General features: G+C 41.9%; 2 protein-coding genes across 2 annotated transcripts in view; both read right to left on the bottom strand.

Annotated features, from left to right (window-relative positions):
- The window catches only part of LOC124028543 (N-acylneuraminate cytidylyltransferase-like), a gene marked incomplete at its 3' end in the record, with an annotated part of 9,714 nt that extends 2,855 nt beyond the window's left edge, over nucleotides 1-6,859 (bottom strand). Inside the window, exons 1-3 of the mRNA XM_046340585.1 lie at nucleotides 6,389-6,859; nucleotides 2,687-2,829; nucleotides 1,659-1,814 (exon numbers count right to left, since the gene is read on the bottom strand). Coding sequence (XP_046196541.1) covers nucleotides 1,659-1,814; nucleotides 2,687-2,829; nucleotides 6,389-6,609 — 520 coding nt within the window. The remainder of the gene's footprint in view (nucleotides 1-1,658; nucleotides 1,815-2,686; nucleotides 2,830-6,388) is intronic.
- Nucleotides 6,860-12,143: 5,284 nt separating this feature from the next.
- On the bottom strand, nucleotides 12,144-14,160 carry LOC124028542 (N-acylneuraminate cytidylyltransferase-like). The gene is made up of 2 exons (XM_046340584.1): nucleotides 13,993-14,160; nucleotides 12,144-12,438 (listed from the first exon to the last, which is right to left on the bottom strand). The coding sequence occupies exons 1-2, from the start codon at nucleotides 14,036-14,038 to the stop codon at nucleotides 12,224-12,226; spliced, it is 261 nt and encodes an 86-aa protein (XP_046196540.1). The 5' UTR covers nucleotides 14,039-14,160; the 3' UTR covers nucleotides 12,144-12,223.
- Nucleotides 14,161-17,500: the final 3,340 nt, after the last annotated feature.

Raw genomic sequence — 17,500 nt, 5'->3', positions numbered from 1 at the left:
TCATTTAGCAGACGCACTTATAAACACAATCCATTATCATTGAGCATTAGCATCTTACATCAAGATATGATTGGTAGGTGTTTTCAAACAAACAATATCTAGGGCACTAGAGTTTTTCCTGGCTCTGGTCACATGGTCAGGACAAAATCCTGACCCTACTTATAAAGTGAGGGACAGTTTTTCCTCAGGCACAGTGTAGTGGAAAATGTTGTATGCTGTACACATTGTGTTCTTTCTCAAGGTTGGCATGTTCTGTAAACTGTCTGACAATGAGAATTGTTGTTTTGTGTTATTAAGTTGCGATGTGCTTATGGTTTGTTCACAGGGTTTGAGTCAAGCAGAAGAGGACCTTGATACAAGATAATAACCTCCCTCACTCTCCCACCCTGATACTCATTCCTTGTATCTGTGTCTGCTTAGTCGTGCTGAGGAGACTTGTCTGTTATAAAGGACAAGTGAAGGGACTGACCCTTCAGATCTCCTGACAGACCCTCTCCAGTTAACTGATAATAAGTGTGAGGTCCTAAACATAACACATGGTTGTCCTGTAACCTCCTGTGAAGTCCTAAACATAACACATGGTTGTCCTGTACCTCCTTTCTTCACCTCCTGTGAGGTCCTAAACATAACACATGGCTGTCCTGTAGTGGGTCCTAAACATAACACATGGCTGTCCCGTGAGGTCCTCCTTTCTTCACCTCCTGTGAGGTCCTAAACATAACACATGGCTGTCCTGTACCTCCTTTCTTCACCTCCTGTGAGGTCCTAAACATAACACATGGCTGTCCCAAGTACCTCCTTTCTTCACCTCCTGTGAGGTCCTAAACATAACACATGGCTGTCCCTCCTGTACCTCCTTTCTTCACCTCCTGTGAGGTCCTAAACATAACACATGGCTGTCCTGTACCTCCTTTCTTCACCTCCTGTGAGGTCCTAAACATAACACATGGCTGTCCTGTACCTCCTGAGAGGTCCTAAACATAACACATGGCTGTCCCGTACCTCCTTTCTTCACCTCCTGTGAGGTCCTAAACATAACACATGGCTGTCCCGTACCTCCTTTCTTCACCTCCTGTGAGGTCCTAAACATAACACATGGCTGTCCTGTACCTCCTTTCTTCACCTCCTGTGAGGTCCTAAACATAACACATGGCTGTCCTGTACCTCCTTTCTTCACCTCCTGTGAGGTCCTAAACATAACACATGGCTGTCCCGTACCTCCTTTCTTCACCTCCTGTGAGGTCCTAAACATAACACATGGCTGTCCCGTACCTCCTTTCTTCACCTCCTGTGAGGTCCTAAACATAACACATGGCTGTCCTGTACCTCCTTTCTTCACCTCCTGTGAGGTCCTAAACATAACACATGGCTGTCCCATCCTTTCTTCACCTCCTGTGAGGTCCTAAACATAACACATGGCTGTCCCGACCTCCTCTGTGAGGTCCTAAACATAACACATGGCTGTCCCGTCCTGTGAGGTCCTAAACACAACACATCCCTTTCCTTCACCTCCTGTGAGGTCCTAAACATAACACATGGCTGTCCTGTACCTCCTTTCTTCACCTCCTGTGAGGTCCTAAACATAACACATGGCTGTCCTGTACCTCCTTTCTTCACCTCCTGTGAGGTCCTAAACATAACACATGCCTGTCCTGTACCTCCTTTCTTCACCTCCTGCCAGCGGAAGTGGTGTCGTCGGACCACGGAGAAGACGGACGTGAAGCCCTGCTTGGTGATCATCTCCAGGGCCTCCTTCAGGTGGAAGGGGTGCAGGCAGGGAGACGTGGCCTGGATGTGACAGATCACCTCCACCTCTGGAGGAGGACAACACAACAGATATTATTTATCCATTATTTAATCAGGTAGCCACATATGATATATGAATACATCTACATGGTTACTGTTGACATCTGTATCTTTGGAGTAGGTACCACTTCCTTTGGATAGCACCCTATTCATGGGTTGTCTATAGCCGCTCTCACACTATCAACAATCTACCACCTGAAACTCTTAATACCAGACGTGCCTCTACATCTGCATTGCTTAGTCTTTTGGGTTTTAGGCTGGGTTTCTGGATAAGCACTTTGTGACTTCTGCTGACGTAAAAAAGGGCTTTATAAAGAAATTTGATTGATTGATATGCAACACTTTCCTAGGGTTGGGATTAGGGTTAGGTTATTAGAAAATGAATTAAAAGAAAACAGCATGTGAGCATTATCATGTGAGCAACTGTGCAGGGGCACAATAACTGTCACTGATTGGCTGGAGAGGGTGAGTCAGACCACACACCTGATTTCCCAGACTGGTGTTCTCAGGTTCTGATTAAAAAGCAGGAAGGAAAAACAGCAGCAGGCTCTGCGGCCCTGAAGGTCGTATGTTTCAAGTGTCTCAGAGTTGGAGTGCTGATTTAGCTCATAGATCACAACAAATAAAACTACATGGACAGGGGGGACCTGATCCCAGATCAGTATTCCTATTCTGAGATACTTGATACATGCCATCCCAGAGCCTTAGCCAAGCTAGCTTGATTCCTCACGCCTCCCTCCTTGTCTCCGTCTCAAAGCACATTGGAGCAGAAGATCTGAGGTTCCTCCACTCAGATCTCCTCCTCTAATGCATTTTGAGAAGGAGGCAAGGAGAGAGGACATGAGGAATCAAGGAAATACACTTGACATTCACCCCCTACCTGGGTTTAATCTGGCGAATTCCTGGATGGTGTCAAGAGAGCTGGAGGAGTCTTTGGACACCTCTGGGCTCCTGCGGTGAACCTGAGCTCCCCATGCCTTGGCTACCTTCTCAATGTCATCATGGTCAGTTGATACCCACACACTGGGAGAAAGAACGGAACAAGTTGATTCCTCAGGCTTTGTAACAAGTAGGCTACATCAGTGCAATCCAGTCTTGTGTGACCGAGCCCAAACCAGGGGGTTCATTCAGAGACTGTACACTAACTTTCAGACAAACAAAATAAGAATCTGACATGGGTATACATATTTATACAACAAACAGTTACTAATGTATAGTTATGACCAGGAGTTAAAGTAGATGTCATTTCTTCCCAGTATGGAACCTCCTATGTGTGAACATGCGTGTACTAAAACAATGCATGGGCCTAACAGGACCGGTTCTGGACGTTCTGCTGCCCTAGGCAAGACAAAAACAATGGTCACTATCCCCCTAACCTAGAATAGTGTAATGCAGGGGTTGGCAATAGGTTTGGCCTTAGGCCAGTTTTTTTCTGAGCTAATAGTTGTAGAACAGAACATTATAGAGGTCCCATTCATGATTAAACTACAAATTAAACACATTTTAACACATCTGGTTACTAGGCTATATAATGTCAAAAACATATCCCAATATTTTCAATCTGATTACACTGCTAAAATCACTAATGTCTTTAAATTATTTTGTTATTTTCCTTTGTGCGTTGATTGCAATCAAGACAAAATGTCACTTTGAAAAAGTTTCAAAAGAAAGGTGGAAATGCAAATAGAAGTCCTTCTGTAGCTCAGTTGGTAGAGCATGGCGCTTGTAACGCCAGGGTAGTGGGTTCGATCCCCGGGACCACCCATACGTAGAATGTATGCACACATGACTGTAAGTCGCTTTGGATAAAAGCGTCTGCTAAATGGCATATATTTTATTTTATATTTTAGAAGTGTCAGGGAAGAATGGACAGAGGAATAATGCTCTTACCATATTTCTCCAATATCAAACCACAGTGTCTTATTTGCAACGAAACGGTTACTGTTTGCAAATCATTAAATATGAGACATTATGAATCTAAGCATGGCAGTTTCAAAAGTTACCTTTCCACCCAGACAGAGACCCCACGAAGTAGAAAAATGTCATCTTTAACTGCTGGCTACTCATCCGTTGCTTAACTCAACAACATAATTGCTTCCCTAAAAGCTGCCTGGGTTTAAACATCCACTCTTTTCAGAAAGTGAAAAGCTCAATTAATAGGGATAGATTAGCCAAGTATCATTGTTTTGGGGCAGAATAATGTGAGGTGTTAGGTTTTGTTGGATGTGCGTCTTGGTCAGTTTAGTTCAGGAAATGCCGTCCTGGTCAAAACACCGCTCTAGGTGTGCTGGTGTTGTACCGAAAATCTCCCCCCTGACAGAATCTCCCCCTGACAGAAATCTCCCCCCTGACAGAAATCTCCCCCCTGACAGAATCTCCCCCCTGACAGAATCTCCCCCTGACAGAATCTCCCCCAGACAGAATCTCCCCCTGACAGAATCTCTCCCCCCCCCCTGACAGAATCTCCCCTGACAGAATCTTCCCCCCCCTGACAGAATCTCCCCCTGACAGAATCTCCCCCCCCCTGACAGAATCTCCCCCCTGACAGAATCTCCCCCCTGACAGAATCTCCCCCCTGCTCGTTCTTCGCTGCTGCGATTTACTTGCTAGTTGAGATTTCTGCTCTTCACTCCGTTGTCAGTTTAGCCTACATTTCACTGATTTTAGTAGCAGAAATCATTTTTGTCTGCAGTTTATTTTGTATTAGTCTATAAATAAATCTCTTTGCCAAAATTCATCATCTCTCCCATGTCTTATTCTTCTAGTATGTTTGAAAGTGTAACGATAATAATTCAGCCATAGTTGTTCTGAAATGTTTATTGCTTGCCAACATTTGACTCCCTCCATGTTTAATATAACACACACATTCATTATTAATTTCGGTTGCCTATCCTGATGTGATGTGCATTCTATAGAAAGTATTTGACTCTGATGTGTACCACAGAAAGTATTAGACTCTGATGTGTACCACAGAAAGTATTTGACTCTGATGTGTACCACAGAAAGTATTTGACTCTGATGTGTACCACAGAAAGTATTTGACTCTGATGTGTACCACAGAAAGTATTTGACTCTGATGTGTACCACAGAAAGTATTTGACTCTGATGTGTACCACAGAAAGTATTTGACTCTGATGTGTACCACAGAAAGTATTTGACTCTGATGTGTACCACAGAAAGTATTTGACTCTGATGTGTACCACAGAAAGTATTTGACTCTGATGTGTACCGCAGAAAGTATTTGACTCTGATGTGTACCACAGAAAGTATTTGACTCTGGTGTGTACCACAGAAAGTATTTGACTCTGGTGTGTACCACAGAAAGTATTTGACTCTGATGTGTACCACAGAAAGTATTTGACTCTGGTGTGTACCACAGAAAGTATTTGACTCTGGTGTGTACCACAGAAAGTATTTGACTCTGATGTTGCAGAAAGTATTTGACTCTGATGTACCACAGAAAGTATTTGACTCTGATGTGTACCACAGAAAGTATTTGACTCTGATGTGTACCACAGAAAGTATTTGACTCTGATGTGTACCACAGAAAGTATTTGACTCTGATGTGTACCAGAAAGTATTTGACTCTGATGTGTACCACAGAAAGTATTTGACTCTGGTGTGTACCACAGAAAGTATTTGACTCTGGTGTGTACCACAGAAAGTATTTGACTCTGGTGTGTACCACAGAAAGTATTTGACTCTGATGTGTACCACAGAAAGTATTTGACTCTGATGTGTACCGCAGAAAGTATTTGACTCTGATGTGTACCACAGAAAGTATTTGACTCTGGTGTGTACCACAGAAAGTATTTGACTCTGGTGTGTACCACAGAAAGTATTTGACTCTGGTGTGTACCACAGAAAGTATTTGACTCTGGTGTGTACCACAGAAAGTATTTGACTCTGGTGTGTACCACAGAAAGTATTTGACTCTGGTGTGTACCACAGAAAGTATTTGACTCTGATGTGTACCACAGAAAGTATTTGACTCTGTGTACCACAGAAAGTATTTGACTCCATCCACAAAAGTAAGGACATTAGAAGGGTGGGGGGATCCTGACAGGGGGAGATTTTCGGCACAACACCAGCCATGGGTCCTAATCATATAGTTCTACTTAGAATCCCTATTAATTCAATAACATCTCTGTGGGCCTAGTCATAAAGATTTGTCATTTGACTTTTAAAATCTATGACCTTTTTTTGTGGCATAAACACAACCAGTCATGATGTTTTCATCTGATTGTCAAACAATCATATTCAAATGTCTCCTTTACAAGGCTACCTGCGCACGTTCATCCACCCGCAACACATTTCCAACCTCCAAACAGCGGTGAATGGAAAGAGAGACATCTGTTACACAAAACACCAACAAGTGTATTGACATTTGGCAAAGTCTTACTGCACTTTCTCCTCTGGTTATGACAGATGCATCATAAACAGCATCGACTATCACTAATAAACAATAATTACATGCATTTGGTGCAGCTAACTAACATTACTATTAACAAAGGCGGCAGAGCAAGTCCATATACCGTAGTTAGATTGAAAGACATTTGACTGTTAGATTGAACTGAATTACCTGTCAAACTGTTTGGAGTCCACTGCAGCTCTCAGAACCCATCCGATGAGGGGGACACCGGCGAGCATTTTGATATTCTTCAGGGGGATCCCCTTACTGCCTCCCCTCGCCAGGATCAGGGCTGCGATGTGTCTCTTCTCACCGCTGTCTTTAATAACCTTTGCTTTTCTGTCTCTCACATCTCCGATGCCCGATAGCGTACGTTTGTTTGCAGCGGCCATTGAAAGGATCAGTAAGCCGGGTGGGCAGACAATAGTCTTGTAGCGGTGGCGATGGATAGCAGTCGTCTGAAGTATCTGGCACCTTGCTTTCTAACTCACTGGAACTAGCTAGCTACGGACTTAGTTTACATGACCTACTACGGCTTAAACTGTGAAGGAAATCCTACAAATGTTACATGTACACAGTAAAAAAGAGGCGTAGACATGCTAGCTTTACTCGGAGGTCATTTCAACAAGGATTCATTTTGATGCCATAGTAACAATTTCAGTTGAACTATTTACTGAATTTACTCTGGTAACGGGTTAACTGGCAAAGTCAAGAAAACGATGATCGCGCTTCAATGAGGGGATTCGATTATCTGATCCGGGTTTCCCGGGTCGGAGGAGTTATAGCGGGTAAAACGTCATTCATTTTGGAACCGGGCTACCTCCCGGGCGTGAGCCAGGTTCAAATGCCGTATTCATGTGCCAGTCGGAATTAGGAACCTCTGAAATGTCCGACTTGCAGGTGTATAACTACAAACAGGTAGCAAGTCGGAAATGTCAGAGTTTCCTTGTTCCGATTAGTATGTGAATGCGGCAAAATCCGCTCAAAATCAATGACAGGCTAGATGAAGCACGTGGGGAATGAGTAGGATTCTGTGTTTTCACATGCAAAAGTCATTGCATTTTTATAAAAAATACATTTAAAAAATGCTTTATCTGCCTTCCCAATGAAAACTGGTTCGAAAATTGGAACATATATTTTATGGAAAAGAGATGTATGTTTCTGGAAGATGCATCATGCTACCTTGTTGACATGCCTTTGATGTGCATTTGAATCCCAAACCATGCCCTCCCCCGACCAACTCTCTCAATGGGCACTCCACTGTCACGTGTTGCTGACTAAACTCCCAGAGAGTGACTAGGGGATCAATAGAGTACCATTAGTATGAGTAATAATACCTATAAAACCTATAAAGCGGTCAAACAAGGAAACGGTCCCAATTGTTTTTCCCCCATTCATCTTTCCCATAGGGGATTTAAGAAACACTTCAAATAAGGGCTGTGTTTCATGTAGGCTTACCCTGGCATGACATTTTGATAACTGTGTAAATCTCTCTAGGACAAGGTGACTTTGATCAATATATTCACCTGTATTTACCTCCCAAAATGAAATGGTAATACTATCTGGTAATGTGGCTAATCATAAAGAACTACAAATACCATGATGATCTGGACGAGACTGCCAAATCGATTAACTAATGTTAGCTAAATGTAGTGATGAATAAATTGGCTAAATATCTTTAAATTGACAATTCTGTTAACCATGGACATCACCAGGACATGGCTTTCTGGGCTTTAGCCCAGAATGATTTTGGGTCAGTCCCAAATATTTTGCTCTGCTGCTGCTAAGGTGTAAAATAAACTGTACCACTTAGTTCATAGAGCTTTGATTAGGTGAAGTTTCCAAAGTCATCCAACCATTAGAATCAGTGGTGCTGGTGCGCATATTTTTCAAAATGGTGCTATGTCTCCAAGATCACTTAATGATTCATTAGTATTTTACATAACAAACCGAATATAATAGCAGGATAATGTCAGGCTACTGTTATTAAAAAACACCATGTCATGTCTTATGACAATGTAGGATGATTGTGCTGAAATGATTTTTTTTCTGATGCTGTGGTTGTGTTTAAGTCCATCTGCTCTAAAATTCCATTAGTTAGGCAGGTTAGCCACCCTTACATCATTCAGAAATGCTAAATGCATATACCCATTAAACTGATTGGGATCAAATGGTTGGCTGCATGCAGCATAGCCGTTTCACCTGTAAAATAAGAATTATGATTCACGATTGACACTGATGATGGCCTAATTTAGTGTTTTAGGATTGAAAATACATAAATGTTCCTTTCGCCACTTACAGTATGTGTAGGCATAGGCAATCATGCAATTTGGATGATGCATTGTATGTATATTCTAATTAACCAATAGGCTTAATTTCGGTACAAACTTTCATTCAGAAATAATAGGGCGCCTTACAAAACACCATTACACCTCTGGTTATAATAAATGTCAAGACGTGTGTTCGGTCAACTGATCGTTCCAGCGCCGTTTTGATTGGGACAGTCATTTCGCTGCTTTGAGACAAGCATGGGAACTCATCTTGATAAATCAATCAATGTCAGATTTGAGTGTTCACTGAATCTCCGTTTGGATATGTGGTTATAATTAGGCTTGGAAATGTTAGCTAAGTTGATGTGAGTGCTCATGATCATTAGTCTCGCAATTTAAAGCAATGCAGATCTTCTCTACACACATTAGGCCCATTGCTTCCCTGATGTTTTCCTCAACTTTCCTGATGCATTTCAGTCACTTAGGCTCCTGATGCGAATAGACATTTGTACACTTTTCCCAAAGGCTATTCGAGTCATTTGACGTATGTTTTTATTGTTTTAAAAGCTCACATCGTTTCAATAACAATATAGCTATTGGCTTCATTGACTTACTGAATTTATTATCGTAATTGTAGGCTACTTGTTGATAGATTGTCTTAAATATTATTTTAACAGTAGGCCTAACACACAATAATCTCATATGGGGTTAGTGACCACAATCAATTGAATGATTAATAAGAAGGGTTGATTCATTTATTTGGCCTTGGAAGAAAACATAGCGCTGCAGGAAGGGATGCTGGAAGTGCTGCAGATAAATGGAAATACATTTGCCAAATTAAATAATTACTCCTCTATAAATAAATTAAATCATTGCAAATACTACACCATCATAATTTAGCCACAGAGGATCAAAATCTTATTGCTTTAGATTGTGTTTTGTTTGTCACATTATGAGCGCATAGGCCGAGTCTTTAGTCAGGAATCCTGCAATTGGGCATCTCGCTCAGAAAATATAAAACAGCTGATTGTTGAGTTGTGGCTGTCAATGAACAGCATGCAGCAGCTAGAACGCATTTCGCAATATTTCAAACTACAATCGCGGGAAAAATGTGTTTGAATAGGTGAGTGCCACTGGAACGTTGGACTATAATTTCATACTCATATTATAGGTGTCAAATCTGTCTATCCACTCTTTTCACTGGCTTATGCTATTGGATGCATTTAAGACATGAGTCGTTCGTTTTGTTGATCTCAGTCTGTAAATGTCAGAGTAGCTTGTCATTTCGATTATTTGTGTGGTATAAAGAAATATTATTGTAATGTCTCCAGTCATGTAGAATGGCAGGAAAGGATTTTAGAAAAGGCTAGTTCTTTTCTCGGATCCACAAACCCCTCAGCCCCGAATATTATGAAACTCTGGTGACGGTCCTGCTGATGAGACATTTTTCAGAATGTAGGCCAATACCACCTCGTTCCATCTTCTCCCACTGCCCACTAGTGGTCTTCCTCTCACTACCATATTTGGTAATGAGTTTAAACGCCAAGCTTCATATTGATACATCCAGTGAGCTTCATTGAGCTAGCAGAGGTAATTACACTGTACGATGCTTTACTTGCTGAGCCATTCAGAATGATTTCATAGCTTCCATCACATCATCCATTAAAATAGGTTGATACGCCACATTGTTTTGCATGGTAAACGGATGAAACCACAGGCAAACTGTGACTCGCAGTTGTTAGTTATTGTCAGGTACATTGATGATCAGGGCTTTATTCAGGAATGTTTCTTGGCCTACTTTGATGAGTCAAGTGGGTGAGATGCGCAGCCCGTGTTTCACATTGTGAAGTCCGAGATGTCCGAGTTTAACTTCATGGAGAAACTTGTTTCCCAAACCTATGATGGAGCTGTTGTAATGGAATGTATCTGCTATTTGTATTTACAGCCAAGTCCCCTCCTTTTCCCTGATTAAGAGGGGATGACCACTCCACTACCAGTGTCAACTCTTCTGATGAACTGAAGCCATGTTTCATATGCCTTCTCATCCACTTGGATGTTTCTTCTCCAAGCACTGAGGAGCCCTGTCAATTCTCTCACTAATCTATGTAACCAAATCAATAGTTCTTGGACAAATGCCAACTCGCCACACGTTTGCTGTCTGTCCTGATCTCTGCAACATAGATAGATGGAAATCGCCACACAATGCTATAAATGAAGATCTCTTATACTGTATGATCACGTGTGTTGTTTTACTGGTATTTGGTTGGATCTTGCTACAACTGAGTGAAAGCCTGAACAGGAAAGCATGTGAAACTTCTTGATGGTTGTACAAGTAATGTTGTCATCCAGTTCTTTCCCCCAAATGAGGTTTGATGAGGCGCTACACTGCCATCTGGTGGCAAGATATAACTCCATACCACAATCTTGAAGGTGTAAGGCTAAAGTCATTTCTAGAATAGTTCAGATTAAAGCAGGGGAATAAGAAAGTGTTTCTTACGTTTATGATCATGTATAATTTGACAAACAAATTGCAGGCGAAATACAAAAGTAAACACCTCAAACAACAAGAATCTCAGTGCAACTCCATGTTAATGTCCTAATACTTTCCCCCCAAAATTAAGGCAGAACATTAAAAAGTGGAGAGAAAAACAATCAATCTCAAGTAAATGAAAGGCCTCCTGTATACTACTTCATTTAAAATAAAGACATTAATTTTTGTCAACACAACCTGTAGCGAAATAAAACCCAAACTACCTTGATCTGACAACCTGTAAAAACTAGCAATGGGCACAGTTATTGAAACGGACATTAGTATTCGTATACACAGGCCTATTTCAACAATGACAAGGCTTCATCTTAACGGAATAAAATTATCTATGGGACATTTCTACACTCATGACATTTGGAATTCTTCATTTAATAAAACGTCACAAATGTGAATATAGTTTAAAAAATACATACGGTATTAGCCTACACAGGTTTCACTTAGCTTGCTGTTGTTGACACTACAGTCAGAGGCTCCATGTGTAGCAACGTGAAGTGGGAGATCTCTAAGCAATGAAAGGAAAGTTTAATTAAAATGACAGAATTAAGTAAAGTAAATGAGGAGTAGCCTACAATGAGCAACCTTCAGTATAGGCTGTTTACTCTGAACAGGGTTGTTGTAGATCAGGACAGTAAAGACATGCACTGCCATATTGGATGATAGATAACCTACGGCATTTACAAGTGTCTAACTAGCGCGAGTCAGTGGCTACTTGTTCTCTCCCTCCTTTGTCGCACACCCCTGGTCCCTGTCCCCACAGCATCTCCCGAGTCCTGCAGGCTGCGCAGCAAACAAGTGTCTAACTAGCGCGAGTCAGTGGCTACTTGTTCTCTCCCTCCTTTGTCGCACACCCCTGGTCCCTGTCCCCACAGCATCTCCCGAGTCCTGCAGGCTGCGCAGCAAACAAGTGTCCATGATTAAAACTATCTGGACATCCGATAAATGTATAATGCCTATCCCTAATTTAGAACACATTCTAGAGTTTTTATTATTTATAATGCCTATCCCTAATTTAGAACACATTCTAGAGTTTAGAATGGATCTCTGTGACTTTAGAACACATTCTAGAGTTTAGAATGTATTTCTGTGACTTTAGAACACATTCTAGATTTTAGAATGCATTTCTGTGACTTTAGAACACATTCTAGATTTTAGAATGTATTTCTGTGACTTTAGAACACATTCTAGAGTTTAGAATGTATTTCTGTGGATGCGGTCCTGTTCCATCTGAGACTTGGCCTTCTTCTTGAGCAGCAGGATGTGTTCAGAAAACTCCCTCACAGCCCCCAGGCCTGCAGCACTGTGGCAGGAGTATTTAGCAGCGTTGATCGCCACCACTGGGGCGTCCCGGGGTACTGCACTCAGCCCAGCAAGGTTCAGACAGTCAACATCTGGTGCATCATTACCTGTAGGAGGGAGAGATGGAGGGATGAAATGTTTCTATTAAAGTGTTCATAAGGTGGTTCTTGAAGTATTCTTAGGATGATTAATTAGTATGTTGCAAAAACATAACAAAAACATGCTAAAATATGACCTGATTTAAGATAATCATATTTATTTTGATATAGTTTCTGATTTTGGGCTTAGGGATATCATAGAATTTGAATTACAGAAATCAACTAAATTTGATTCAATTAAAATTGAATCCCAAATTCTCCAGGATTTGACTGCTGGCACCTCCCTTCTCACCTTGGCTGTAAATATTCAGTGACTGGCAGTGGCATGCAAATGAAGTTTTCTGCAGTGGTAGTCTAGCATATGTAACAGTATAACTTTAGACCGTCCCCTCACCCATACCTGGGTTGTAGTCTAGCATACACGCAGAGGGGAAATACAAATGATCACTTAACCAAAACTGGACTCTGAATAAAATATACAAAATAGTTTCCCGTCTCCCTTACTAATAGATACTCTATTTAATCAGACAGTTTCCTCCTGTCTCCCCTTACTAATATATACTCTATTTAATCAGACAGTTTCCCCCCGTCTCCCCTTACTAATATATACACTAAATCAGACAGTTTCCCCCTGTCTCCCCTTACTAATAGATACTCTATTTAATCAGACAGTTTCCCCTGTCTCCCCTTACTAATAGATACTCTATTTAATCAGACAGTTTCCTCCTGTCTCCCCTTACTAATAGATACTCTATTTAATCAGACAGTTTCCCCTGTCTCCCCTTACTAATAGTCTCCCCTTACTAATAGATACACTATTTAATCAGACAGTTTCCCCCCTGTCTCCCTTACTAATAGATACTCTATTTAATCAGACAGTTTCTCCCTGTCTCCCCTTACTAATAGATACTCTATTTAATCAGACAGTTTCTCCCTGTCTCCCCTTACTAATAGATACTCTATTTAATCAGACAGTTTCTCCCTGTCTCCCCTTACTAATAGATACTCTATTTAATCAGACAGTTTCCCCGTCTCTCCTTACTAATAGAGAAACTATTTAATCAGACAGTTATTTATGAGTGAAGAACTTACAATCACTTCTTGGCAAGAGAGAACAGAGGGATGAGAGGAGAGAGATGAAGGGTTGAGAAGATAGAGAGAGATAAGGAGGAGTGAAACACAGAATGAGGAGATACTGTTCCATAACAGGATATAGTGTGGTCACCATGACAGACACAATCAGCTTCAACTGGTTCAAACTTCACTGTTGACATTTACTGTCTGATAGTTTCATTGATACGTGGTTATCAAACACCCTGCTACGGTCACATTCCTGAGAGATATCTAGCCTGTTCTACCTTTCCATCTCAGAAGGGCTCCAAATAAAGATCTTTAGACGTTTGATTGACATGAACGCACAAGTATTACTCAAATTAGAAGGTTAAGAACCTTGAGATTCCACTAAATTTCAAACTGTGCTATATAACTAACTACTAGTAGTAGTCGTAGTAGTAGTAGTAGTAGTATCAGTAAATTGTTAATTGAAAATAACAGTGAGTTTACCCATATAGGCAACCTCCTTCCAGTCCAGATCCTTGTCATCCATCATGGCTTTGACCTCACCCTGGATGTCCTTGCCCAGCTGCCTGACCTCGCAGCCTGTCCTCTGGGATAGATTGTCAGCCAGGGCCTTGGTCACAGGGTCCTCACCGGACGAGATCAAGATCACCTGGAAGAAAGACAATAATAGTATAAAACACGGTTGGGCCAATAATAATAAAACACGGTTGGGCCAATAATAATAATAAAACACGGTTGGGCCAATAATAATAATAATAACAATAATAATAATAACAATAATAATAATAATAATAATAAAACACGGTTGGGCCAATGTGTAGAAGGATGTCATTTGAGAAGTGTTCTCTTAGAGGGTATGATGAAACTCAAACTAATAAAGTCACATGACGGAGTAAATAGTATCCTGTGTGTGTGTTTAATGGGCGGAGGTTTCAGTGATAAACTGAGGAGCAGCCGGTGTGTTACATCCTGTTCTGTTAAGAGCTTAGCAAAGCAAACTGGTTCTACCTAACTTCCTGTATCTTTAATACGGCCACAAAGCCAAACGAGGGACACTGGGTAGCCTAGCGGGTTACAGCGTTGGGCCAGTAACCCAACCAGAGATTACTAGGTGAAAAATCTGTCAATGTGCCCTTTACCAAGGCACTTAACCCTACTTGCTCATGTAAGTTGCTCTGGTTGATTGTCAGCTAAATGACTCAAATGTAAAATGGTAGGATTGTTTTTTGTTTATTTTATAGCAGCTTAATGCTGCTTCAAGTTGAACATGTTACGAGAGGTTAACTGTCACTGCCCAGAAAGAATGGTGTCAGCTATGACAAGACACCTTGAATTAGATTTGTTTTCTTTTGGTTATTAAAACAGCAGAAGGTGGAGTGGATTTACAGGCATTCAGAAAGCATTCAGACCCTTCCCTTCTCCCACATTTTGTTATGTTACAGCCTTTTCTAAAATTGATTAAATTAAAAAAAATCCTCAATCTACACACAATACCCCATAATGACAAAGAGAAAAGGTTTTTTGAAATATTTGCAAGTTTATTACAAATAAATGTAACTTATTTATGTAAGTATTCTGATTTTTTACAATGAGACTCAAAATTGAGCTCTTTGAGATGTTTCTACAACTTGAGGTGACCAGGAACCCAATGGCCATGCTGACAGAGATCCAGAGTTCCACTGTGGAGATGGGAGAACCTTCCAGAAGGACAACCATCTCTGCAGCACTCCACCAATCAGGCCTTTAGAGTGGCCAGACGAAAGCAACTCTTCAGTAAAAGACACATTACAGCCCACTTGGGAGTTTGCCAAAAAAGCACCTAAAGGACTCTCAGACCATGACAAACAAGAATCTCTGGTCTGATAAAACCAAGATTGAACTCTTTGGCCTGAATGCCAACCGTCACATTTGAAGGAAACCTGGCACCATCCCTACGGTGAAGCATGGTGGTAGCAGTATCATGCCATGGGGGATGTTTCTCAGCGACAGGAAGACTAGTCTGGATCGAGAGAAAAGTACAGAGATCCTTGATGAAAACCTGCTCCGGAGTGCTCAGGAACTCAGACTGGGGCAAAGGTTCACCTTCCAACAGGACAACAGCCCTAAGCACACAGCCAAGACAGTGCAGGAGTGGCTTCGGGACAAGTCTCTGAATGTCCTTGAGTGGCCCAGCCAGAGCCCAGACCTGAACCCGATCTAACATCTCTGGAGAGACCTGAAAATATCTGTGCAGCAATGCTGCCCATCCAGCAACGCCCCCACCCAACCCGACAGAGCTTGAGAGGATCTGCAGAGAAGAACGGGAGAAACTCCCCAAATACAGGCGTGCCAAGCTTGTAGCATCAAACCCAAGAAGACTGGAGACTGTAATCGCAGCCAAAGGTGCTTCAACAAAGCACGGAGTACAGGGTCTGAATACTGATGTACATGTAATATCTGTTTTTCATTTTTTTAAATTTGCTAAAAATTCTAAAAACCTGTTTTTGCTTTGTCATTATGGGGTATTGTGTGTAGATTGAGCGATTTAATCAATTTTAGAATAAGTCTGTAACATAACAAAAATGTGGAAAAATACTTTCTGAATGCACTGTGCATGACTAGGCTGGGGCGGCAGCGTAGCCTAGTGGTTAGAGCGTTGGACTAGTAACCAGAAGGTTGCAAGTTCAAACCCCGAGCTGAAAATAAGGCAAACCCATTTGTTCTTAACTGACTTGCCTAGTAAAATAAAGGTAAAATAAAATAAAATAAAATAGGCTGCTCAACCAGAATCATACATGACTAGGCTGCTCAAGACTCAAAATAAAACCAGACTCATACATGACTAGGCTGCTCAACCAGACTCAGGCTGCTCAACCAGACTCATACATGACTAGGCTGCTCAACCAGAATCATACATGACTAGGCTGCTCAACCAGACTCATACATGACTAGGCTGCTCAACCAGACTCATACATGACTAGGCTGCTCAACCAGTGAGCGAGGGACTAGGCTGCTCAACCAGACTCATACATGACTAGGCTGCTCAACCAGACTCATACATGACTAGGCTGCTCAACCAGACTCATACATGACTAGGCTGCTCAACCAGAATCATACATGACTAGGCTGCTCAACCAGACTCAATACATGACTAGGCTGCTCAACCAGACTCATACATGACTAGGCTGCTCAACCAGACTCATACATGACTAGGCTGCTCATACATGACTAGGCTGCTCAACCAGTGACTAGGCTGCTCAACCAGACTACATGACTAGGCTGCTCAACCAGACATGACAGGCTGCTCAACCAGACTCATGACTAGGCTGCTCGAACTAGGCTGCTCAGACTCATACATGACTAGGCTGCTCAACCAGACTCATACATGACTAGGCTGCTCAACCAGAATCATACATGACTAGGCTGCTCAACCAGACTCATACATGACTAGGCTGCTCAACAGACTACATGACTAGGCTGCTCAACCAGACTCATACATGACTAGGCTGCTCAACCAGTGAGCGAGGACTAGGCTGCTCAACCAGAATCATACAGGGACTAGGCTGCTCAACCAGAGACTCATACTAGGCTGACAACCAGACTCATACAGGCTGGCTGCTCAACCAGACTCATACATGACTAGGCTGCTCAACCAGACTCATACATGACTAGGCTGCTCAACCAGACTCATACATGACTAGGCTGCTCAACCAGACTCATACATGACTAGGCTGCTCAACCAGACTCATACATGACTAGGCTGCTCAACCAGACTCATACATGACTAGGCTGCTCAACCAGACTCATACATGACTAGGCTGCTCAACCAGACTCATACATGACTAGGCTGGCTGCTCAACCAGACTCATACATGACTAGGCTGCTCAACCAGACTCATACATGACTAGGCTGCTCAACCAGACTCATACATGACTAGGCTGCTCAACCAGACTCATACATGACTAGGCTGCTCAACCAGACTCATACATGACTAGGCTGCTCAACCAGACTC

Source organism: Oncorhynchus gorbuscha, unplaced genomic scaffold (genome assembly GCF_021184085.1).
Source record: "Oncorhynchus gorbuscha isolate QuinsamMale2020 ecotype Even-year unplaced genomic scaffold, OgorEven_v1.0 Un_scaffold_4410, whole genome shotgun sequence".
NCBI classification, from domain to species: Eukaryota; Metazoa; Chordata; class Actinopteri; order Salmoniformes; family Salmonidae; genus Oncorhynchus; species Oncorhynchus gorbuscha.
The sequence above is the reverse complement of the archived record's forward strand: the minus strand, read 5'-3'. Positions and strand labels throughout refer to the sequence as shown.

Excerpts from the sequence above, each read along its gene's own strand:
- LOC124028542 (XM_046340584.1), bottom strand. The coding sequence starts at position 14,038 with ATGATGGATGACAAGGATCTGGACTGGAAGGAGGTTGCCTATATGG. Across the intron at positions 12,439-13,992 it reads GAAGGAGGTTGCCTATATGG|GTAATGATGCACCAGATGTT; the intron begins GTAAACTCACTG and ends TCCCTCCTACAG.